General features: G+C 33.3%; 2 protein-coding genes across 10 annotated transcripts in view; one reads left to right on the top strand and one right to left on the bottom strand.

Moving 5' to 3' along the window:
- Positions 1–2,687, top strand: part of IL7 (interleukin 7) — a 71,731-nt gene extending 69,044 nt beyond the window's left edge. The window contains 2 exon segments of the mRNA XM_082432886.1: positions 217–270; positions 2,334–2,687. Coding sequence (XP_082289012.1) covers positions 217–270; positions 2,334–2,453 — 174 coding nt within the window. The 3' untranslated portion in view covers positions 2,454–2,687.
- Positions 1–27,794, bottom strand: part of ZC2HC1A (zinc finger C2HC-type containing 1A) — an 83,906-nt gene that overhangs the window by 6,328 nt on the left and 49,784 nt on the right. For 3 of the 9 annotated variants that reach the window (XM_082432860.1, XM_082432864.1, XM_082432861.1), the window contains 2 exons: positions 25,717–25,824; positions 16,708–19,314 (listed from right to left, as the gene is read on the bottom strand). In XM_082432860.1, coding sequence (XP_082288986.1) covers positions 19,149–19,314; positions 25,717–25,824 — 274 coding nt within the window. In that variant the 3' untranslated portion in view covers positions 16,708–19,148. The other 6 variants (XM_082432862.1, XM_082432867.1, XM_082432866.1 and 3 more) reach the window with 5 other exon arrangements.

The raw sequence follows: 27,794 nt of genomic DNA, 5'->3' as shown, positions 1-27,794 counted from the left end.
TTATTCAGAAGACTAACCTCTCTTTTTTCTCCCTTTTCTCTGATATTCTATTTCTAAATGAAATTAGTATTCTGCCATACTAACAATAAATAATTTAAAGTAGATATTCAAATAGATTAGATGAGCTGAGAGTAATATGAAAATTAGCAATTATATTAATGGAAGGAGTAATAAAGGATTAATAATCAATATTGTAAATATGACTTGGTTTTTAAGGGTAAAGGAAGAAAACCAACTTCCCTGGGTGAAGCCCAACCCACTAAGAATTTGGTAAGAGTGATTGTATAGTTTTCTTTTCTTATCAGCTTTTTACTCAACTTAATTCCTTAATATTTCTCTTTGAATTGTTTCCTTTTATATGCTCGATTTTGAAAATATTCATTATAATGTTGGTAAAAGGAGAAGGGAGGTACCCTTTAGACATTGGATCCCTTTAAACTGCATTTTTAAAAATCACTATTTTAAAATTAAAGAAGCTAGGGGAAATGTCAGAGCATTGATTTTTTAAAAGGAACAAAATTAAAACCTCAGTAGGTAACAGCAAAGGAGATGAACAATATAGGAGAAAATAAACTAGACAACAAGATACAAAGAAAAAAAGTTACTATAGTAAAGAAATACATATTAAAAATGAGAACCCATTTTATACCTATTTTATTAGTATAGACTGTACAGTATATACTGTATATGTATAATAGTATTTGAATAGTCTATATTTATATATATTTATACATTCTATTAGATTATTACACAAAATTATATAACAATGTAGAAAATATGAATGAAAAAGTCAGAATATTTAATTAAATCTGATTATACATTACAATGATATAAATATTAACTAGGATGAGACATAGAAAAATGAACACACCTGGTTCATGAGAGTGATAGATTCCTTTTTCACACTTCCGTTATGTTATTTGACCACTATATATATATATATATATATATATATATATATATATGGAAATTCCTTATTCCTCTTAGAGAAGCAGGGTGAGTCTGCATACCCTATGACTCAGGAAACCCTAGGAATTCCACCTGAAGTGGAATAGTTGAAATGAATAACTGAGCAACATAAACAAATACATTGAGGGCCTCTGGCTAAGGGAATTTAGAAAGAAAGTTTAGAAAAAGGAGATAACATCTGTGTTCCCAGGATTACAGAGGCAAAATCATGGTTCTTTGTTTTTTTGTCTTTTTAATGAATGTTCAGTCTTGATCTTTGAGGAAAAGTCATGAAATATTCACATCTATGTATTTAAAACCTGCTTAGTCACATAAACTTCAATTTGTACTTTTTAAAGATGTCCTGGGACCCTCATTAAAGAGAAGAATATGACAAATTCTCCTTCATATTTATCTTTGAAATCTGTCCTCTAATCTTTTAAATGCATTATTTAAAGGGTATGTGTTACTGTCACTAAATATATAGCTAAAAGAGATCTGAATGTGACTAAACTAAAAATAGGACAAACAAGCTCAAGACCCAATCATTATACTTACTTGATGTGTGACTATGGCGGCTTATTTATCCTCTTTACATCTCAGTTGCCTCAAATGTGAAAGGTGAAATCATCAATTTCATAATTATTAAGTAGATAAAATGAAATACTGTATGTATAGCACTGAGCACAATACCCAACCTAGAAAACACCCAATAATTGGTTGTTATCTAAATGAAGAAATTACTCAACCCTGTACTAATCCACTTCCCAGAGACTCGCGGAAATATAACTGAGTATATGCACAGCTACTCTCTTATATGTCTTTTCCGTGTGAGGTATCTCTTTCTCCACTTTCTGTAGGTTGTACAGGTAGCCCTTTTTAAGATTTCTGTCAGGGACTGAAAACTAGCTTATAAGCCAGGCATCCTTCATACTCTAGGGAAGGCTAGGGAACAAGCTTAACCAGGTATATCCTTATTAATCATCTTTGACAAAATAAACTGAATATTTTCAGTATTAATTATTCCTTCCATAAAAGCATTTTTTCCATTGTAAAAAACTCAATTGAATAATGTACAAATCTTTCTCACAGAAGTTTAAATAGCATTCTTTATGTCCACTGTTGCAGTGGTGAGAATGACATCCACCTAACAGCTCTTTAATTAATCCTAAATCTTAAACCATAACAACCTTGACTTTCCTACACATCAATGATCACAATTATGGTTAGAAACCATAGTTTTAAAAAATATCATTCAAGATTCTTTTTAATTAAACCAAATTTTTAGTATAACCTAGCATAATGGATATTAAAGATTAAATATTTTAAAATGTGTATTTTTATAAAAATGTGAACTTAAAAACTTTTTTTATATATTTCTCTAGGAAGAGAATAAGTCTTTAAAGGAACAGAAAAAACAGAATGACCTGTGTTTCCTAAAGATACTACTACAAAAGATAAAAACTTGCTGGAATAAAATTTTGAGGGGCGCTAAAGAACATTGAAAAATACGGAGTGGCAATATAAAAACTTAAGAGCTTTATTTGTATCCTCCAAGAATCTATCTGCTTATGCAATTTTCCAGGGTAGAATGCCTTCTGGAAGTTACTGAATGCATCCTGGTAAAAACGGATTACAGCAATTGAGAAATCCTTACTGCAGTACTAGAAGATGGACATAAACAGTGGAAACCAAACGCTGCAATCAACAAACTATTTCACATGCATGAGGATATATATCAATCGGTATTAATTCTGAACTGATTTTTGTAAGACAAGCCATGTAAGATATTAGTTGTAATAATACTTTTTAAACCTGTTTAAAATTTTCAGAAGACATATAAATTCTGTGAAATGTATAAAGTTTACAAGGATTAAAAATTAACATTTCATTATTACCAAAATAATTTTATGGCCCACTATGCATCAGCATACTGCAATGAGAGTGGAAATTGTTGTCATCTGTGCTGGAAATGTTTCAGAGTTACAGTGAGATATGGATAAGGCCCATGAGAACAAGAGTCATACAGCTTACAGGAGCAGTAGCATAAAGGAGTCCAAGATAATTGAGAGATGTAATTAAACATGAATGTATAACATAGTGCCTTTAATAAATGATATAACAGATGTTTTAAAATGAGGATAGAGAATAATTTCACAAAATAGAAAGTCATCTGTTCTAAGGATGCTAAACCATAGTACTGAGTTACTTTTGTCATTTATATGTAATAAAATTTGTCTACATGAGTTTGCAATTTGAGAAGTATATTTTTAAGAGAATAATATATGTTGGCTTTTTAATTAATGGAATGTATATATTTAATTTTGACACTCTATCTGTATATAAAAATATTTTCATACAGTATTACAATTTACTTTGGATAACATTTCTCCTTTGATAATAAATGACCTATGTATTAACACTGTCAGATTCACTTAATGAATCCCAATAGGAGTTTTGTTTGTTTGTTTTTTGGCTGTACCATGTGGCTTGCAGGATCTTAGGTCCCCAAGTAGGGATCGAACCTGGGCCCCCTGCAGTGGAAGTGTGGAGTCCTAACCACTGGACCGCCCAGGAATTCCCCCAACAGAATTTTTTAAGATCAAGATTTTTAATACTGTACCACTATTTGATTTCTCACTTTCACTGAAATATAACCTTTAATCTCTGATTATTGAGAATGTACATGAGACCGGGACCGCCAAACTATACAAGAACAGGAACACTACTTTACTTCCTATGTTAAATTTTAGTCTTTTTAAAGAAACTTTTGTATATACCAGATGCAGCTTAGGAAGGTTTGCCAACAGTCTTCACTTACTTATGAAGGGAACTGAAACCACTATTCTAGGCAAGCCAAGAGTTCTAAAACAGCCACCACGGCCTCATCGCCACCTGGTTAAGAGCTGACTGGCTTTATTTGATCTACTGACAATACTCAGGTGCCATCCTCAATGTGTGGAGGTAAGACCTTCCTCTCAGTTCGTGTCTGTCTCTCTGCATCTCTTTCTCACTCTCCCCAACCTATATGGCGTTTCTTCCTCACTGGTGCAGATAGCTGTATAGAATTGTACAGACTATTGTATAGAATTCACTGATTACCCCATTAATGAGGTGTTGACCCAACTATGTTTTCTGTTTGGTTTTCATTATTAACTCCAGAAAAGGGAGTTCACTAATACTTTTCAGGAGCAAATGATTCTTCACCAAGCTTTTTCTTCAGATGGACTTTTCAAAGTAGGCTATTCTTCCTTCCACCACTAAACAGGTCAACTATGTGGTACATTTCCACCCTGATGAACTGGTGCTATTGGTAAACCATCAGCTATGAAATGGTGAAATTTTAAATTTCTAAAGGGAAACTTAAAACTGTTCTTTAAGATGTTTCCTTGAAGGCTGTCTATAACATTCCCAACAGTGTTGAAAAAATTCTGAGATTGTGGCAAAATAAGGAACAATATTTTAAAATGCTTTATTAAAAGTTATTAAAATTTTCTTCCATTTTAACCTTTGACCTTGATTTTTATCATTTGTTTATGACAGAATTGAATTTTACAGAAAATTCACACTCAAAAATTTTTATTCAGCATGGTGTGTCAAATGCTTGGAAAAAAATATCCAGGCTTTTATGGTTATAGTTCCCTTCTATGTTTCCTAGCTACTAGCAAGGTAAGTAAAGACAAGGCAGGTTGGTTAATAATGATCTTGGATACTATATTTTTTTATTATTTCTATCCCCCAATTAGACTTGTTTTATCTCAATGAACATTTTCTTTCAAATATGTATGTGGATGCTTTCAATCAGCATTTTCTAAAGTTTGTCTCAAGAAACCCTAAAACTTATTGATTCTTAAAAATAATGATAATAATAATAATAATAATTAAAACCCCAGAGAATTCTGAGTTCTGAGGTCAGATAATTTTCTCTTGGTGACTCATAATGCATGTAAGTAATTTAAAACCCTGTAAACTCATAAAGCTTTTTTAAAAAAAGTTTAACACTAACATAGCATTTCCAAAATTTGACTACAGAACACTTTTATGTAAAAACCATTAACCTATCACACTTTGAGGACTATTGCTTTATACAAAGGAACTCCGTTAAAAGTCTTTTAAAATAAGCTTTAAAGGGATCTGCTGAAGGAAATACTCCTTTCAGGATTAAGATAGTTCTTAACAACTAGAAGTTCTTACAACTAGTTCTTACAACTAGTTCTAGTTCTTACAACTAGAAGTGTTTCTTTTCTTTAAGCCATTCTTTCATTGACAGCCAGTTTAAGAAGGACATCTCATCAAATATACTGTAAATATTTCTCTAGAAACACACATTTCTACTCTACAGTCTGTATAGTACTCTGTCCATGCAATCTTCATATCTTTAGTCATTATGTTCTTACTGCTTAGAAAGTTCTTCCAAATTCTATGCAGATCCTGCTCAAACTTCAAGGGGCATCTTAATTCCTTTCTTCTCAATTGCTGTGACTTCCATGGTAGTTGTAGATAAGGGATAAACTTGTTTTATTGTGCTTCGCTTTATTGTGCTTCACAGATACTGGGTTTTTTACAGATTGAAAATGTGTGGCAACCCTGTGTCAAACAAGTTTATCTGTACCATTTTTTGCAACAGAATTTGCTCACTTCACATCTCTGGTTACATTTTGGTGAATCTCGCAATATTTCAAACTTTTTTATTATTATTACATGTTATGGTAATCTGTGATTTTTGACGTTACTATTGTAAAAAGATTATGACTCACTGAAAGCTCAGGTGATGCTTAGCATTTTTTATCAATAAAGTATTTAATTAAGGTATGTACATTGCTTTTTTTTTTTAGACACAATGCTATTGCACACTTTTTAGACTACAGGATAGTGTAAACATAATTTTTACATGCACTGGGAAACCAAAAACATTCATATGACTCGCTTTATCGCAGTGGTCTGGAACTGAACATGCAATATGTCAAAAGTCTGCCTCTAATGCTAATGTTTCCTCCTTTAGTTGCCCGTAGAACTTAATTGCCTGCATTGTGCATTATTATTTGATCATATTCCTCTTACTACTTTATCTTAAATACAATTATTATTAATTTTTCTATTCACAGTTGTTCAAAATGTTTTCTCTCCCCTGAAAGAATGTATGACCTTTTGTTTCCTTCAGCACCTAATGGATAAAGCCACATATATGGTAGTTAATAAAGATGAATTGTAAATTAATTAATAAAACCTATTTAAATAATCCAGAAAATACATTTCTACAATATAATTACTTAAAAATAGATAAGGGCCATAAAACATAACTAATTTAAATGAACATGGCCCCTCAACTTCATCTTCTCACAATCTCAATGGAACTTTCTTTGATTTCTAAACGTTATTAATTGTGAAACATCTTTCAGTCTTGATTCTGACCTAATAGGAAATCTTTTAGAATAAGAGAAACAAAATAGGTAGATACATTGATAATTGCCAATTCCAACAGTTTTTAATGTCTAAATATCAAAATATATGTATTCATCTAGATCCACAAAATTAGTATTTGAAAAAGATGCAAAAATGGTTATTCTCATTTAGGAATAAACTGGGGTTTGTTTTTCTACCTCTCCATACAAAATGGTAAGAAAGAAGTACATTTTTCTGTATAAGAAATTTTCTAAGTGGGGGATTGGTTAGTGTTTTTTAAGATACTATCCTGAAGGTGAATTAATTTTCTATCACATTTAAAATGAAGAAAATGTAGACAAGTGGCAATATTCACAATTTAAGTTTTGTTACTCTTGCATGCTGGTTTATTCCTTTTATTTCAAGACTCATTCTAAGGGTCGCATCCTTTCTGAAGTCTTTTCACACCTTTCCAGGTGGGGTTGACGATTCCTTTGTTTGTGTCTCTACTGCTAAGCTCAGCAAATAACTCAATCACCAGATGCTACCATGTGGAAAATGGACATGTGTTTGCCAATTTCCATCTTTGATGCTTATCACAAATTTCCTTATGTCTGAAATAATCTGGTTCCAACAGGAGCATTTTACTTAAAAATTTAATTAAACAGAAGAAAATCTAATAAATTGTCCTGGAAGTGGTCCAAATACTATCACAAATAAAAGGAGTTTAGTTTGCAGAGCATCCCATATGGTGAGATAAAAGCCTTCTAGTAGAACCAGAAAGATCTGACAGAAAAGTACAAAACAACAGTTATTTACTCTGTCATCTCCTTGCCTTCTTCCCAACAGAAAGTCTTTTGCTGTGAAGAATCTTAAATGTGTAGACCAACACATCTTTCTGCTTAGGAAAGAGTTTCACTCAGGGGAAATTACTAGGGTTGGGACTAATATATTCAGAGCCAATGGGTTTAAAGAAGAAGCTCCAACTTTTGAATACTGACCACTTAACAGGAAGATGCAACACAAATACAGATAATTCATTCACTCAACAAATACTTATTAAGCATCCATCTCTAATGTGATAGTCCTGATCCTATTGGTACAATAAAGTCTGTGCTTTCATGAAGCATATATTCTAGGAGAGGAAACAGTAAACAATAAATAAACACAATTACTACAGAAAACAAGTTCTAATGGAAAAGAAAAAAAAAAACAGACTGGTGGAAAGAGGTGGTATTTTAGGTTAGATAATCAAAGAAGACTCCCTTTTAAGAGAAGACTTTTGAAAATATTTTCTTAGTCTCAAAAATTTTAGCATTTAATACATGACTGGCAATATTTACACATTTAATAAATTTCATTGAAGGATTCAAGTCATTTTGCAACAGAAATCAAAACAGAATGCTTCAACTATAGTACATGATGCTGTCATAGAAATAAATTATGAAATTACCAAATGTTTGACTTTGAGGTAGTCTGCTACCCTAAAGTAGTGACACACAAGCTTTACTTTTTAGTTTGAAATAATTTCAGATGCATAGAAGAGTTACAAAAAGAGTACAGCATGTTCCCATATCCCCTTTACCAAGTTTCCTCTAATGCTAATATCTTACAAAACCATAGTACATTTATCCAAACTGAAACATTAGCATTGTTTGTTGTGGGTGTGGTTGTGCTGTACATTGTGGGATGTTTAGCAGCATCCCTGGTCTCTACTCACTTGACACCAATAGCATCCTCCTCCAAGTAGTGACAATCACAAATGTCTCCAGTCATTGCTGAACTGTCTCAGAGAGACAGTTGAAACCACTGTCCTAAAAGTTTTTAGAGTCATATGTTTTACAGTTAGGTCTATGACTCATTTTGAGTTATTTTTTTTTTATTGGAGTGTAGTTGTTTTACAATATTGTGTTAGTTTATACTGTACAGCAAAGTGAATCAGCTATACGTAGACATATATCCCCTCTTTTGGATTTCCTTATCATTTAAGTCACCGCAGAGCACTGAGTTCCCTGTGCTATATAGTAGGTTCTCATTAGTCATCAATTTTATACATAGTATCTATAGTATATATATGTCAATCCCAATCTCCCAGTTCATCCCACACCCTCTTCCCCCTTAGTATCCATACATTTGTTCTCTACATCTGTGTCTCTATTTCTGCTTTGTAAATAAAATCATCTATACCAAATTTTTCAGATTCCACATATATACGTTAATATATATTTGTTTTTCTCTTTCTGACTTACTTCACTCTGTATGAATATAAGGTGTGTATTAAGGTTCATTTTTTTGCATATGGACAATCATTTGCCATTTGTTGAAAAGACTATATCAACTGAATTACTTTTGTGCTTTTGTAAATTTCAGTTGACTGTTTTTGTGTGGATTGAGTTATGGATGCTCTATTCTGTTCCAATGATCTAAATGTCTATCTTGTCTACAAAACCACACTGATTTGATTACTATGGCCTTATAATATCTAGAAATTGGGTTGAACGAGTCCTCCAAGTTTTTCTTTTTCAGAATTGTTTGGGCTATTCTAGTTATTTTGCCTTTCCATATACATTTTAGGATCAGGCCGTCAAACCACAAACTCCACCCCCCCCCAAAAAAAAACCCAAAAACTTGCTGGAATTTTGATTGAGATTGCATTGATTCAGCTGGGGAGAACTGACATCTATGCTATGTTTATTCTTTGAATTAATAAACACAGTATATATATCCTTAGATTTTTGTGTTCTTTCATCAGTGCTTTATAGTTTTCAGCATACACATATTTTGTTACATTTATGCATAACTATTTGCGTGTGTGTGTGTGTGTGTGCCTGCATGCTATTGTATTTAAAATTCAAATCCCTATTGTTTATTGCTGCCATATAGGATTAACTGAGTTTTGTATATTGTCCTTGGATCCTATGACCTTGTTAGAACTAAACTTATAAGTTCTAGGGTTTTTTGGTAGATTCCTTGAGATTTTCTACATAGAAAATCATGTCATCTCTAAATAGAAGTCATGTGTCCCATGAATGTAGAAACTTCTAAAATCTCACTTTTTAAATTCTTAATTTACCTTCAGCATAACCCCACCAGCCAAGATTTTGTCAGGCTTTACTTTTTGAGGTATTATGAAAGAAATACAATGAATTTGTTTTTTTAAACTATACATTACTCCACTCCATCATCAGAAAATTTGGATACGTTTTTCCCAGAGGTTTGTCTCTTTACTGCCATTGAGAATCTTTGCACCAGATTAATACTAATAAAGAGTTATTAACACATTTTCTACATAAAATATTTCACTTCAGTTTTCAAATTTGCTAGTTTGAAGACTATTACAAATATAAACAAATACTTGTTTTCCAAACATGTCAGTCATTCCCTGGCATATCCACGCCTCCTGTAAGGGAGTCTGCACCACCCATGACTTCTGCTAAGTGACTCTGTTCTTAACCACGTGAACTCATGCCTGTATCCCAACTAATGGGAAGAAGGTATAGGGCATCTGCTCAAAGTACAACTAATTGGTAGACTGGGTAATGATCTGTGATGTGTGTCACATAGCTTGAGAAGAGGAACTAGTTCAGGTGCTCTGTTCCAGAAATTTGAGCCACAATCCTAAATAAATTTGCCCAAAGTTAAGTCTGAAATAGAACGTTTTAAGGTTTTATTAAGTTGGGCATTGGCAAGCTAAGGAATGGGAGAACAAGAAAGGTACATAGTAGTGAGTGAAGAAGATAGGCAATTAGAGAATGGACAGATGAGCTAAGAGAAGCATAGAGGCTGGCAGATGGACCAATACTTAGAGCTTCCTCAGGACCTAATGACCTTCCAGTTTTAGCCCACATGCATCTTTTATTAACCCTCCCTCCTGCTTTTCAAGGTATCTTAGAAGGATCTCTGTTCCACACATTTGAAGGTTATGTTGAGATTATTTTACATTGATGAATGAGGAAATAGGAATGAAATATAAGTTTATGAATATTAGGTACTATATTAAGAAGGTAAAATTAATGACTAAACTTTGCCTCCCTAAGTAAGACAAAATAGCTGAGTCAATAACAAATAGGGCTTTATTTCTAGTGAGCGGAAACCTGTGAAATGAAGAAGCAGCTCATTTTGTGTTATACTCAGGTGGGGTTGGAAAGTTTCAGTTTGTTTCAACTCTAAATTGTATCATGTAATGCTTTCACGAAAGCTGAGTGTTAAGAGAACTTAATTTAATCGATACACATGGACATTTTAGGATAGAATGGGTGACGACTATTTTCGTTTGCCTTTTATTTCTCATTCATTTAGGGGCCAAAGAACACATATTCAGAGTATATGTTTAAGGCAGATCACGTCACTCCCTACTCCTATCTTACTCTGAGTAAGCCAAAATCATTTTGGTGGCCTCTACGGCATGAACAATCTGGTTACCTTAAATTTCTAATCTGTTCCTTGCTCACACCATTCCACATTTCCAGGGGTCCTACCTCAGAGTCTTTGTTCTTTTTTATCTTCTGCATGAAATTACTCTTTTCTCTCTTGTCCACCTGCATGCTTCAAGATATTAAATACTCTTAACAGAAAGCACTTAAAATTAGGGGGAACGATCCAACAAACAATTCAACACAGTAAACAAAAAGGGCAAACAGTAAGGGCTCACCCCTCTTGAAGTTGTGCACTCAAATGTCACTTTCTCAGTCATCATCCTTCAACACCCTACTTAAAACTGCAACTCATGTCCACTCTCCCTCCTATCTCATTCTAACCACCTCTTCCCCGCTTCATTTTTCTCCATAGCACTCATCACATTCTAATGCAACATATATTTATTGATTTAGCTTCTTTATTTTCAATCTTCCTCCACTAGAATGTAAACTTCAAAAGGTCAGGGACTTTTGACTGTTTTGTTCACTGCCCCTAGAATAGTGCCTGGCACATAATAGGAATTAAATAAATATTTGAGGAACATATAACATGTACATATATCCAAAATTATATAATAAGCAATTTATATCATTTATTGAGAACCTGTTAAGTGTCAGACCTTGTGGCACAGATTTTATACACATTACTGATAATCCTAAAATTAGCCCTGCCAAATGGATATAATTACATTAACTTAAAGTACATTTCTTAAAATTCAGTTTGTGATTATCTAACACCACGCTTGGGATGAGGAAAGGTGTCTTAACTCAGTACATTGAAGAGACCTGCTGTAGAATATGGTTTTAAGCATTTTTCAAACGGGAAGCACAAGGTCATAACAAATTCTACCTTTGAAAAGTTTTTTAGTTCAAATAACAGATGCCAGTCTACTTAGTTTAAGCAAAAAAGAATTTATTAAAAGCTATTGGGTAACTCACAGAATCTCTGGAAGAGCCCGCTAATCAAGTCTGGCAGTTGTTCAGCCAGAAACAATGCCCAAATCATAATGAAAGACTACTCCAGTGGAGGACAATCAGCTGAAGTGCCACCATGGGGACATGTGACTTTAAATTTTCAAGTTAAAAGTAAAACAACTTTAAATCATTTAGCATTTGGACTGAGATCTGAAGCTGTGGACTCACATTCTAGTGCTGCTGTCACAGATATTGTGTATACAAATGTAAAGAGAAAGATTCCCAATTGCCTTTGAAAAAGCATCATTTAGCACTGATATTTTAATAACCCATTCCCTTTAATGCATTTGATGTCATTTGACTTCTTCAGATGAATCAGTGTGTTCTTCCTGATTTTCCCCTTGGCATAGTCACTGGTTCAGAGTTAAAGAGTAACAAGTCACATCTTGCAATAAGGGTGCCATTTCTTGACTCTGCCTTGACTTTCCCTTCAAAGCCCAGTGTCTCCCCACCATCCTCAATAGTAAAAGATGCTATACAGCGTCTGCATTACTTGTTTCAGAATCTGAGTCTGGTCGGTAGCTCCCAAGTCACATGACTACTCCCTAGCCACAAGAAAGGATGGAAAACTAAACTCTGACTACGATTTTGAGGCAGTGGGATTCAATACAGCAAACTCACCAAACAGGATTTTCAAAAGATGCTGTCCATAAACAGGGAAAATGCCCATTACAGATAGTAAGAAAATTTAGGTTTAAAATTAGATCAAGACAATTTTTCACTACTATGTTTTGAGCAGTGTTTAACTTCTAGTATTGTTCAAAGTTTTCTACTTAAATTATAGTAAAATATCTAAGGCAGTGAGTGATAAGTGCCCCTCCTCCTCATATCAGCTTTCTGGTAATGGCATCACTGAGAAACAATCTTTCTAGAAATACTTGAGGGAGAATCATAACACTGTTTATCAAAAGCAAAGACCATGAGAATACAGTGCCTCACGAAGGATACAGAGGTGATCTAGCAGACGTGTTGCGCATTCAAATGGTGTTTTGATTTTGTCTATAGTAAGAAATAAATTGAAAAACAAACCTATTGTTTTAAATTTTCAATTTAACAGTTAGAATAGCATGTTTCCAAAGGGAATCACCCTTGAAGAATAAGTGTTCAAAATAAAGAATTTCTGATGTTTCTTGTGAGGTACATATGAGTTTTCCCTATAAGGACTCTTAAGTTTGGGAAATTAGTAAAAATGGAAAGCTATTTTTAAAACGTTCTGGTTTTTCAAGTATTCTTCTTAATTAAAATAACAAGGAGAAGAAAAGATAACTAAAAATATCTTTAAAGTTTTAAAGTATAGTAGGTATGTGAAAATAGATGTGAATGTTTCAAATACACACACACACATATACACACACGCACACACACACATATACACACACCCATATACATACATGCACACATACACACATATACACACACATACACACACAGATATACACACATATACACACACATATACACACAGATATACCCACATATACACACACATACACACACACACATATACAAACACACACACATACACATATACAAACACACAGACGTACACACACATACACACGCACACACACACAAACACACACACATACACACACGCACACATATACACACGTGCACATGCACACACATACACACACGCACATACACACGCACACACACACAACAGGCACATACACACATACACACGTGCACACACAGAGACACGCACATACACACACATACACACACACGCACATACACCAACAGGCACATACACACACACATATGCACACACACAGACACGCACATACACACACATACACACATGCACATACACCAACAGGCACATACACACATATGCACACACACATACACACACATACACACGCATACACACACACGCACATACACACGCACATATACAAGCACACACACAGATATACACACATATACACGTACATACACATACACGCACACACACATACACACACACATACACGCACATACACACACATACACGCACATATATTTTTTGCTCCCACAGCTCAACAACACAATGGCAAAAAACAAAAAAAAGAATAAACCTCTAAAATATATAGACAAGGTTTCATTTTTACTTTATGCTCTATAAATTAAAAATTCACTTGTATTCCTTGGACTCTTCAAATCACAGGTGATAAACAGTTAAGGGAGGGAGGGCTATACGAGAATATAATACGACTAAAATTCAAGAAAAATTATCATATTAATATTATACATAGAGTTGACACAAACCACTTTCAGCAACAGAGGTTATCAGAAACAAACTAGCTTAACTATATTACAAGGGCTATCATCTACATTTGTGAATGTCGGAAAACAAATGAAGATGAGGTAGTGATTTTAAATAAACGATTATCACATACAAGTGATTCTGAAAAACATAACCCTCTTCATTTTTTAAAGATTAAAAAAGTATTACATATTCATTTAAAAATTGACAATACAAAAAATATAAAGATATGTAACATCACAAATACTTAGTAGAAACAAGGAAAATATGATGAGGAATATATTTCAAGCCTTTTTATTTGTGCAATCTTTTATATAGCTGGAATCATATTTTACACACATTCCCTATTTTAGGCTATTTGTCCTAATAATAAAACATAACCTCATCATGCCATTAAAAATTATTTGAAAGTGATTTATTAACTTACTAAATTAATTTTTATCGCTACAAATAGTAGTACTATTAAATGTATTCTGCATAAATATTTTTCTTTAGATTACTCCTTCAAGAAGAAATACATCTTAGAAATAAAATTACTGGGTTATGAGGTATGTGTATTTTAAAGGCTTTTAAAGTAAATTTAGTCAACTTCTTCAAAAAGTATCAATTTATATCTCCGCCATCAGTAGGTAAGGACATTTATCTTAATGCCCCAGACGGTTTTCAGTTTTATTATAATTTAAGATCACTGATTTGATGAGTGAAAAATCAGCATTTCATTGTCAAGTATAATCTACTCACCACTACTGGCAGCCTCCTATCCCCGGCCTTATTGTTGCAGATTCAAAATAGGCATAGAAACGGAGCAAAGAGAGGAAAAAAAAAAAGGACAGTGAAAGTGAAAGTGAAGAGTTACGTGAGATAAGATTGAACAGCTGGAATGGTCAGTAACTTTTACTCAACACTGATTTTCCTCAGTCGTCAGGACAGTCCACGTACTTCACATTTTACAGCTCTGACAAACCCCACCACACACATATCCTTCTCCACTGCCACTTGCCTTTTCCCCACTAAAAGGTGGTGCAGCTCTCACTTATATTCTACCAAGTTTTCTCCTAAGCATTGGGACAAGGAAGGAAAAAAAAAGAATAGGAAATGGTGAACTGTATGACTTGTGATAAGAAGCTTCAACACTTAATAAAGTATTTTATTGGTACTTTTACAAGGAAAAGTTCCATTAAGATGAATCCTTTCACAACACTGTAAATCAACTATACTTCAATTTTAAAAAATCCTTCTTTTTGTCCTAAGTTGTAATTGTCTGTTTATATAACAGCTTTTCCAAATACTTCAGGACACGGACTAAATCACATTTTACTTATATCTCTTGATTCTTAGCATTTCATAGATTTAAGAACATGTAAAGCATTTTTTTAACCGTTTGGAAAGTTTTAGCTTTGTGCATCTTACATTAGTTGGTCTAACCACTTATTTAGCTCCTATCTAAATCGATGTCACTTGCGTATGTTAGATATAATGTTAAGGCTAGCTGACTGAAGGAAAAAAAAATCCCCATCTTAAAGGAGATTGTAACTGTTATACAATTAAGATGAAATGTTAAAGTAATAGTAGAAGAATTACTTGGTAATGTGCATAAGTAATATGTTTGAGATGCATAATTTTGCTAACAAAATTATGTGAGGTGTTAATATGAAATATTTCTATCAAAAACTGCCAGGCTGGTGCCCAAAATGAGCTACACTAGGTTTCCTAAAAAAAACAAACAAACAAAAAGCATATAGGATATTAAAATCACGACAAAATAAACAGCAAAAAACTACATCTTATAAATCTCTGTAATTTCACATTATCAAAAAAAAAATCATACTTATTGCTGAGAGGCCTTCAAGTAGTAACTGGAGGCTGGCAATATAAATTATCCAAAAGCACCCTCTAGTGGCAAAAAAGCAATTCACATATAAAAGCAAAATTGTATAGAAATAATGAATTATCATGACAATAATATTTAACTAAAAATTTTCTAAATGAAAATAAAAATGAGTGTGGCTACCATAAACTTTGTTTCAATGATTCTCCACTGCTCTACGCAATAACATAGTCAGCTGGAAAAATCAACCTATCATAGTACTAAAAATACACTTACCATTAAAAACACAAAAATATACTTAGCATATAAAAATACATATATCTGCAATGCTAATAAAGACATAAGAGTTCTGCTGACTTTCTGTAGCTATGTACCTATTCTATTATTTTTTCATTCCCTGAGCTTCTACGCATGGTAGAAAGTGTCCACCTCTAGCCTAAGGAAAATTGAGTGCAAATTAAACATGTCTAATCAGATATTTTCACTAGAGACAGCTCCTGTTTAAAATTTTAAATATGATGATCTAAATCACTAAGTATTCATCACAAATACTTTCTGCCATTGAACTGTATATTACCTAATTAGAAATATACATAATGTTTCCTATCAACCTTGATTTCCCTAATGTTTTCAACTGCTAAATTTTATTGGCTATGAAGAGAATGTTTCTATGCCTTAAAAATCTTGTGAAGAAACATATTTATAATGCTTTGAAGTTATAAAACACTTCAATTCAATAAAATGGTAATAATTCCTTTAAAAGCTGACAGCACAAAAAAACTGCCAATGAAAACTCTTTTCTCATTAAAAAGTCTATATTCTGACTTCGAACATTTTCTTTATGTTTCAGTACATTCTTATCTTTCTACCTGTTTCTGGATAAAAGATAAGACATCAATGAATACCAATTGGCATTTTTTTGCTTCATGTCTTTATTGAATAGATTCAAAAATGAAGACATTATTTGTAATTAAAAAACAGTGAACAAGAGACAACAGCAGCCATAATAATCTTACTTTTCTAAGCTAATAACTTTCAGAATATTACATAAGCAATTTTTACATTTTTAATTTATGCTTACAATCATCTTTTTATCCTACCACAATGGAAAATACTTGTGAAAATAAATAAAAATAAAATAAATGATGCATAGATCAAGGAAAATTTCTTAAAAACTGAACTATTGCACAACAAATCAACATGAGAATAATATATGCAAGTAATATAAAAATGCATTTAAATACATTGCATCATGTTTCATTTCATAAATATATTTCACCTACTTACTGTTTATAATAATCTCTGGGTTCTGGAATTAGATGATTTCTTACCAACCCATTTCCATGTAGTACATTATAACATTTACTTGCCACAGTAAAATTCAGTGAGAAACAAACATGTGCCACTTTAAGCTCATTCACCTATCCCTTCCTTGGGCAGACAAAAAATGTGATGTTTAAAAATATATTTGAAAGAAGACAGTGCTCAATTCTAGATCAAGACAAGAGTTTGAAGTTCTTCTTCATATGATTTATAATAATTAGAAGAACAAACTATTGAAATGGAATCCTAATATGTACATTATTCTAAATTTATTACAGCTTATTCTAGTTGATGGAATAAGCTGCAATAAATTTTTTTGACTTTTGACCCTTCCTTTTGACCAGTATGATTGAATAAAGGCAACCAGAAAAAAAATTAATAGAAAGAAACTATAAGGTAAATAATTCCCATTACTACTAAGTTATCCCCTGCCCAAATGAAAAAAACAAACAAAAAAAAACCCCAAAACAAAAAAACTAATGAATAAAATTATAAAGTATATGTATAAATAAATTTCAGAGAAAGTTATAAGCCACAAATTTCTACACTGATCCTTACAACTGAACAGAATCATAAATAAGAAGTTAGAAATTGCCTATAAAAGATTTGCTGGTACCTTTATAATAAGATCAAGGCTCTGTTAGGTTTGATTCGACCTACTACTACTGAATTACTGAATATGGCTGCACAAGCAATCAAAGATGTCTACTACTAAATACTATGTTACACTGAAAGTGACAATGATTAAAAGCGGTATTTTAGTCAAAGTTAAAGAGGAAGTATAATTACATTTTTGTGAATGTTTAATTACATAATAAATCAGCTATCCATTAAAGCAATGCATTTTCAGTGGCTTTTTATTGTGATGTGAATGGTGATTCAGTGCTAAACACTAGAAAGGAAATATGAGTAGGAAAAATTAGATGTTCTCTTAACCTACCCATAACTACATATAACTACACTTCAAGTGACTAAAATTCAAATCCGTTTAAACCTGCATGCCCTGCACTAATGATTAATTATTGAAGTTACTGTCTATTAGGTGAGATGGTTTGTTTTAAAATCCATTAATACGATTTCTTCTAAATCAAGTACATAGATATAAATGCAAGATTTTGCAAGGAATTTTTTGCATCTTCTATTAAATAATTAATATGCAAACTTTGCAAAAATGAAGTAGCAAATTAAAACTACTGTTCAGACATGAGTTTATGGAAAAGAAAGAAAAAAAGTGAAATTTGAAGACAATTAGCAGTAGAAAGAATATATGTTCAACTAATACACACTGAGTTAAAAAATCATTCAGCTATACCTAGAATAAGATACATGTGTATTTTCAGCCTTGTGTCTCTGAAAACAAAAATTGCATAATTACATTTTAAAGAACTGAGTAAAGATCTCTAAATTATATAATCAATAATACACCGAGTAAAGGGCAACAGAGACCATAGGGGTTTTTTCCCCCTCTCTTTTTAAAAAATATTTATAAAATTAATTATTAAAGAGCTCTACAGGAAAATGACCTCACCTAACTAACTGTAACTAAAAATATTCTCTTCAGTTCCAAAATTCCAAGCATCCCATCCTAAATGATACTATCTGAAAATAGGCACCAATAATAAAAATGTTTATTCTGAATTTTTGCTCAAAGTAATGATCATCCTAAAGCTTAAAGGGCTAAGCACTAGTGTTTGAGAGTTTGTGGAGGTATGCTTAATGTGCTTTAACAACAACAGAAAAGTAATACCTAAGTTAATGATTCCACTTGAAATTATTTTCTGACTGATAAGTGAATATCTCCTTGTGTGGCACAGTTTAGGTTGTCAGGTATTTATTATATACAGTATATGTACACACACATATATACACACACACATTACACAGCCAAAGGATTATGCTCCAAAAACTGTTGAAAAAAGTATTATGAATGATTTTAGCACAAAATCACTAGAGGAAGTGCTCTAGATGTCCAAGCAGCAACAGTCATAAAATTCTGGACTTAGCTCTTTTTCTTTTTGGATTCTGTTCACAGAACCATTCTTCGAACGCCACATTCACAGCAGAACTTTGCCCATTCTACAGGGTATTTAGTCCCACACTCATGGCAGAATTTTGGTAAGTGTACCACTGAATTTCCTTCAATGCCTTTAATGTTTCCGCCATTAAGTGAAGAGACATAGTCTCCATCTGGCCTGGAGAGGTACAGAAAGAAAGTAGAAACACAAAGTTCATGTCAGTAGTTTTCAATCTGTAAGCTCTGGGAAACAGAACATAATATTAAGTGTAACTAAAAGCTTGCTTAATCTCATTGTTAATATTCTTCTAGTTCAGATTAAACAAAATCCATGGGGTCTTTTTCTAACCACTACATCATGATCCATTGTTCTATCTGTCTACCCGTGAATCAGTATCACACTAATTACTATAGCTTCATAAATCATTCATGCATTATTCTTTTAACTTGTCCTGGCTAATGTTAGGCTTTTGTTCTTTCATATGAAAAGAACATGTCAGGATTCATAAACTTTGTTTGAAAATTGCACAGAATTTATACACTGATTTAGGAGAGAAGAGATAGCTTTATAATATTGAATTTTCTATATTTTATAAAGAAGGTATATTTCTACTTAGGTTTTAACATCTTTGAAGTTTTGTAATTTTCTCCATCAAAATTAAACTTCTAGCTTGGTTTTTAAATTGATTCCTAAATACCTTGAGTGTGTGTGTGTGTGTGTGTATTTCTAAAGACTGCATTTTCTGTTTGTTGCTGATAAACAGACTGCAATAACTTTCAATATAATGATAACAAAACCAGCAAATTTATAAAAGACTTCATTATTATTTATTCATTATCTTTTTTTGGGCATTCTATATATAACCATAATATATATGTAAATGTAACAGTTTTGTGTCCTTATTTCCATGTCTTGTAATTTTAATTTTTTTTTACTACACTAGCTAGATTAAAATAGAAATTATAGCCGACATTCTTGTGTTATTTCTGCTTTTATAGAAAATGCTTCTTACATGCCACCACTAAATATGAAGAGTGATGTAGGGTTCTAGTAAATCTAGCGTTCTTGTCAATTTAATGACATTCCCTTCTATTCCCAATTTTCTAAGAGCTTTTTTTTAAAAAATCAAAAATAGGTGGTAAATCATATATTATTATTTGATGAATATTTTTTAATCCTTTCATCTGTTGATGTGAAAAATTGTATTAATAGACTTTCTAATGTTAAATCAATCATTTTCTGTGATGAATCTACAGTGTCATGAATTTCACATCTGTGGCTTGGGTTTGATAAATTTCTTGGAGATTTTTATATGTATTTTCAAGTTTATAAGTAAGCTTGATCATAATTTTGCATTCTCTCATTAGTCTGGATATCAAGGTTTCACTAACCTTTGAAAAGAAGTTGAAGAATGTTTTTCACCTCACTCCCCTGGAAAAGTTTGGTAGAACTTACTATATAAAACTATCATGAGCCCATTTTGTATGTGTGTGTGTGTGTGTGTGTGTGTATACCGTATTTGTGTGTACGTGCACTCGTGTAGTGAGGAAGCAAGCATAGTTTAATTACTGATCCAATTTCTTTAATGATTATAGTTTCTAGTTCATTTGAAATCAGTTTTCAAAAGTTATATTTTTCTAGGAAATTGTGCATTTTATCTGTTTCAAGTTACTGGCAAAAAGTTGTTCTTATAATTTTAAATCTCTGCTGCATCTGTGGTTGCATTCCTCTTTTCATTCTGCATATTATTTGTACCGTCTCTCCTTTTTTGTTGATCCATCTTGAGAAGTTTGATTTATCATTTTAAATCAACCAACTTTCTCGTTTTATGGGTCTTCATGATGTATTATTCATTCACTTATTCATTTAAAAATATTTACTGGGAGCCTAGTTTATGTAAAGTACTCCTCTTGATCCTAGAGTTAAGAGCAGTAACAAAACAGATAAAAACCCCTGTGCCTAGGGAGCTTAGTTTTATGGAGAAGACAAGAAACAACATAAATAACATATATAGCATGTCAGCTAGAAAGCAATAAAGCAAAGAGGACATGGTACAGGGTGGCAGAGATTGGTCAGAGCCATTAGGATTGCAGTAGACGGGATGAAGAATGAAAGAGTTTGGAGCATATTGTGACAACAAAGTAAATTAGAACAAAGGGCCTGACAAAATTCAACCTGATGACAGCAGGTTGATGAGAATTTGAATTAATTAAAGGTGAAGTACCACACAGAATCCTGAAGCTCCCTCTCTACCTCCTGCCAGCAAAGATACAGAAGCCAAGATTCGGATCTACTGGTCTAATCAGGATCTCTAGCAGTTGCTGAGCACCATCTGGGAGGAAGCTCCTATTTGACCACCAGTTTTTTTTCCTTAATGCTCTCCATTATAATCTTTTTATTTCATTAATTTCTGTTTTATCTTTATTATTTCATGTACTCACTATTAGTTTAGATTTACTTAATTAGTGATTTCTTCACCAGTTCGCCTTGCAAAATTCCTCCTCTTCTGGACACTTTACTCTTTCCCAAGGTACTGGCTTTGAATGTTCTTTTAGTCACGGTCTATAGCTGGTAAATTTTCTCAGTATTTTTTGTCTGAAAATAGCTTTATTTCATTTTCATTCTTGGACTGACAGTATAGCTCAGTGGTTCACAAAGTGATGTCCTTAATCTGGCAGCATCAGCATCACGTGAGAATTTGCTATAAATGCAAACCTGTGCCCCACTCCAGACCCACTGAATCTGAAATCCTCAGGTGGGGACAACGAGCTGTGTTGAAATTCGTGCTCCAGGGGATTCTGATGCACATTAAAGCTCGAGAACCACTGGTTCAGCTGGTGAACAATCAAAGGTCCACAGTTATTTTCCCTCAGCACCCTGAATGTGTCCATCGATTCCACTGTCTTTTGGCTCCAAGTGTTGCAAGTGAGCTCTGTACTAGCTGGGTGATCCTCACGTTGTCTAAGTAACGTCTTTTCCCTGTGGCTGCTTTTAAGACCTTCTCATGGTCTGTCTTCCCAAGTTTCATTACAATGCATCTACATGTTGTTTTCATTTTATTTGTCCTGCTTGGGATTGTTGTTCTTTGGTTATGAAAACTCATGTTTTTCATTAATTCTGGATTATTTTCAGGTATAAACTATTAAATGTTGCCTCTCACTCACTCTAGTTTCTTCTTTTGACCTGTGACTCAACAAATCTTAGACCTTATTTTACCACCTATGATTTTTAAATCTCTCTCATGCCTTCCTTCTCTCTTAGGACTACACTCTAGATAATGTCTTTGAATCTTTCCTCTAGTTCACTCCTCTCTTCTTCAGCTGAGTCTAATCTACAATTTAAACACCATCTTTTGAGGGGTTTTTTCCCTTATATTGAGTTGTTTGGTTCTTTTGTAAAGATGCTCTAATCTTTTTTTGATAGTATATTATCACTATCAATGACTTCAATTCCCTGCCTTATTTCCTTATATACTTCAAACTGACTTATTTTATAAGTCATAATTATGATGATTTCAGTATCATAAGTCATGGGCACATGTGTTCATTTTTTTGCTCTCATTCATGACTGATTCCTTGTTTCCTTGTACAGTTTGAAATTTCCATGTGTGTTCTGTAATTCAGAATTGCAAGCTCATGTTTGTTTACCTGTGAGAATCAGGAGGCCTGGGTTAACAGCATTTCACACCAGAGATGATTCTTTTTGCTTTTGCTTTTACAAGCTCCGAGGAAGCTCTTAAACCAAGAGTATCTAAGTTATTTTTTCAGTTAAGAATTTCTTAGAATATGCAGATGTTGTGCTTTCAAACCTTGAACTCATGGGAAGGTGTGCCTATAGTTATGAATTATCGGTGGGAATTCTCACATCCCTCTGAGCCATGGCTGAGAGAGACAAGTTTCCTTGGAGTCTCTTATTCCTGGGTGGTAAAAAAAATTTTTTTTTCCTAGTCCATCCTTTCACTGAGAGATAACCCTTTGAATACTGTGAGAGAAGGGTTAACACACTCTTTCTCCTTTTCTGTGGACATATTTGACCTTGGGATAACTTCCTAGCTCTGTTTAATGAAAACCCAACATAGGTGAAATGCCAGCTGTGTTTCTAGGCAACGGTGCTTATAAGCAGTCCACTGAAACTGGATATCTCCCTCAGGATAACCTGGAAGCTATGCCTATGCAACTGTTATATGAGATACTGGTTCCCTTTGGGGACAAAGGATTTCTCATTAAACTGTCCCTACACCCACCTATGAGAACTTATTCTCTCACACCTAAGCTGTCAGCTAGACAGCCAAGGAAGATGAGCTCTAGGACTGCTGCAAGGGCTCCCATGAAAGAGAAACACCTGACACTGCCCCGTTATTATCCTATATTTCTGTAAACAATTCCAGTGACAAATGTAATATACTGTCATGTAAGTATCTCTGGCTGAGTCTAAGAAGACTCCTTACTGAACCTTTCAGGAGTCTTGGCTTAGAGCAAGAGGCACGGCAGGAAGGGTAAGGAAAAGTTGTTTTTAACACTCCATTTTGTACAAGTCCAAGAAGTCAACTCCTCTCTCCCACAATGACCTTAAAACCCAAGTCTCTACGTAGTGAAGATCACTGAAAACCTCAAATGTAGCTGCAGTGTCACAGTTAATTTATAATTTGACCTCTAGCTTCCTTTATATTTTTGTTCTGTAGAAGTTTCCCTTACTTTTCTGAGAGCTAAGCTATACATTCAGAAAGATACTTTTTCTTTTTTATCCAGCATTTCTAGGTGTTTTGGGTGGGAGGGGTTGTCCTGGAAATGTAGTCTATCACACTGCCAGAAAAGTAAATCTCTGAGAATTCTCTATCTGTTATGGTTATAATTATTTCTGTCTGGGACGGGGGTAGAGTATAAGTCAAGTGAGTAAGGCTCAGGCCTTCCTATCACATATAAAGCTTTAAAAAGTAAAAAAAAGAATAAGCCAAACATTTTTTAATGTGATTTTTGCTCCTGCCTGTTGACAGTTCTTTTGTCCACCTCTTTGGAAAGATAAAATGATCCTTTTATTCAAGCATATGTATTTATTAAGTTTTCCATTTTATAAGAACGTTAATCTTATACTCAGCATTGATTCAAAACACATGGTTCCACACATATACAACAACATAGTACAACCACACTCCAGGACTCTAAGAAACATAAGTTCACTTCTTCTTTGATATTTAACATGTATTAAAACCTCAGGTGAGACAAACAATATTTATTAAAGAATCTAGCTGAAAAGACAGCAACTCATCAATTCCTCTACGGTCCTCATCTTATGCATAGGCATCACTCTTAGAACTTTCCAAATGGCAGATGCCCAGATCCCACTCTCCAAATTAAAGAAATCAAAATCTCAGGGAGGGACCCTGATGTGTTCATTTTCAGAAAGCTCCACAGATGCTTCTTTTTAATGGGCAACCAGGATGGAGAGCTAGCATCTTAGATACTTGAAAATCTATCCCCGGATTAAATCTGAATAATGACTATGTACATGTTACATACTTACAACAAAAGCAGACAATATATACAGTTACACATAACACACCCACATCACAACTGGTTTTGGTGAATCACAGGATGTCATGTTACAGGCCTGCATTGAAGGCATCTTAAAAAAAACACCCTATGAAATCCACTGCCATATTTAGTATGGATTCAGTAGGGATGTTAATTAAGAAGTTAACAATTAAGTTATCCAGTGTCTCCTTATGAGAAATCAAAGGAGAACTTCTGAGGCCTCAGAACTAGTTGTACTTTCACAGAGAAAGTGATTTATTTTTCTGTTTTAGACATCATGAATCATGTAACTACTCCTATCCTCTCCTGTACTTTGGCTCCTAAAACAAAGTTCAAACTCCACTTTGTGGCCCAGGGCTAGTCCATCTACAGGGTCTCATGACACACATTTTGTGGACTAACCCCATTCCTTTTTCCACTGTATCTTTTAATTCTCGTCTTTCCTTTTCCTATTCTTCCTTCCTTTAAAAAAAAAATGCTGTATCTCACTATACATCATGGCCTTCTGTACCTTTCCTTAAAACTTTCTGGAATAAATTGGGATACATATAAAAAATAAATATTTATAACTGAAATGATTTCATTATATGCTTAAAAACAATGAATGTCGGAGCTGTACAAATACTGTGACAGATTAGAAAGGGAAGTACATAGATAATCACAATCTCAGCAGGGGAATTTAAATGTATTAAAATGCTGCTGAAAATTATAATAGCAGTGGTGTAAAGGGTCTATTATTCAATTTCTAGAGGTAAAAATAAGCATGTTGCAGTTAAAATTAAGACATAAAAAACAAATGCATCCAGTGTAACTGAACAAACATCCTTGAGTATTTACCATAAAAATTATAACTATAAGGTATAAGAAAACATTATTTATGCCCAAACTATTTCTTTAGTGTATAACATAAAAGCCAAATTAAATCATATAGCAAAGGAAAAATTAGATTTTCTATAAATAGCCTGATAGAAATTTTTGTATATGGTCCTTGGAAAACAGCATATACTCATTTCTATTTTAGTTATTAGACTATCAGAGCTAAACATACCTGGCCACGTAGCTCTCAGTATATGTTTTTCTTTTGCTTGCAAGCATACTTGAGGCAGGATTCCTAGCCAAACTAGGTGGTGTGGAATTTCGAGGTTTGATGTTAGCTCTAGAAGAGAGAAAGAGATGGCATAATGAAAAACCTACTGAATAGTAAGCATTTCTTTCTCGAATTGCTTATTTACATGATTAGAAAAATAATTAGGTACATATATACAATGGACTATTACTCAGCCATAAAAAGGAATGAAATTGGGTCTTTTGTAGGATGTGGATGGACCTAGAGTCTGTCATACAGAGTGAAGTAAGCCAAAAAGAGAAAACAAATACCATACATTAATGCATATATGTGGAATCCAGAAAAATGGTACAGATGAACTTATAGGTAGGGCAGGAATGCAGACACAGAGAATGGGCATGTGGACACAGGGGGCAGGGGAGGCTGGGACGAACTGGGAGATTAGGTTTGACATAAATATACTACCATGTGTAAAACAGATAGCTAGTGGGAACCTGCTGTATAGCACAGGGAGTTCAGCTCGGTGCTCTGTGATGACCTAGATGAGGGTGTTGGAGGGGGTGGTAGGAGGGAGGTCCAAGAGGGAGGGGATATAGGTATACATATAGCTGATTCACTTCATTGTACAGCAGAAACTAACACAACATTGTAAAGCAACTATACTCCAATAAAAAATAATAATAATTAGAAGCTGTAGAGAGGTAAATTCAAAAGATTAAAATCCAAATGATTATTTCAAACCTGAAATCCTTAATACTAAGGATAAACCAAAGCATTCTGCATTTACTAACATTATCTTGATGGTACATAAAATCATTTGACATATGTATATATTCTTTAGATGAAATTTATAAGTTAATCATTCTAAAAGGTTTCAAATTTTTTAAAGTTGAAATCTATAGCTCCCTCAAAATAGAGATGTGTTTCGTTAAGTGTCTATGAATAACTGTTAAATAATAATGTTAAAAGCATATGAGATGTGGTTAAAAAAATCAGCTAACCATTTTAAAAGGATAATATTCTATTTACAAAAGTCTGCTGTTGGAAAGAGCAACTAAAATAAGTGGGTTAATATAAAGATTTAATTTCACCAACTATACAGCCTGGGCTACCTGTTACCAGTAAAGAAGAAGTTGTGGTTGGATCATAACTGAATTCCCTTTCTGAAACTTTCAGAATCAAAGAAAGCTTGTAAACTATATGAGGGAATAATGGTAAAAGTATAGGCTTTGGAATTCAGATGAATCTGGATTCAAACTCCAACTGCTTCTGAACAACTCTGTGGTAGTGGCAACCTCTCCAAGTTCCCTCACTTATAAAATATGACCATCATCGCTTATCTTACAGAAAGTTAGATATATAAATTGTAATTTTTATAAACATTTAGCATAGTTGATGGTGATGATGGTAATACTACTATTACTACTATGGCTATTGCTACTACAAATTAACATTTATATAACAGTGCTTACTACGTTTGGTATAGCTACATTTCTAATTGCCTTCATATAAAACTTATTTAATCTTCATAATAATCCTATGAAGTAGGAAGGATTAATAATTCTATCTTACAAAGGAGGCAACTGAGGCAAAGAGTAATTTACCCAAGGTGACATACACAGTCAGTATATTGCAGAACCAGGGGTAAGATGTTCAATAAAGTGTTAGTTCCCTCCCACTCTTTAGCAATTTAGTCAAATCTTTTCATTTCAGAGATAAGCAATGTTGTGTTATATGATCAAGTAGGATACTTTAAAAAATGCCTTTATATTGGAAGTTCTCAAAATGGCTGAAATTCTTCCTTTTCTACTTATACAGCAAAGTTGGAGAGAGTCTCCCAAAATTTTAAAGGGCTATCTCCAAAATACATGCAGGAAATAACAACATCTACTATTTTTCAAATGCCCATTACATGCCAAATATGATACCAGGTACTATACATACTTTGCTTCTTTAATCTTCACAAAAATCTCAGAAGATATTATTCCCATTTTAAAGTTGAAGAAACTCATATTCAGAGAGATTAAGTAAAGTGCAAAGCTATTACATGGCCAGAGTGT

Source organism: Balaenoptera physalus, assembly GCF_965194825.1.
Source record: "Balaenoptera physalus genome assembly, chromosome: 17".
Lineage (NCBI taxonomy): Eukaryota > Metazoa > Chordata > Mammalia > Artiodactyla > Balaenopteridae > Balaenoptera > Balaenoptera physalus.
The sequence above is the reverse complement of the archived record's forward strand: the minus strand, read 5'-3'. Positions and strand labels throughout refer to the sequence as shown.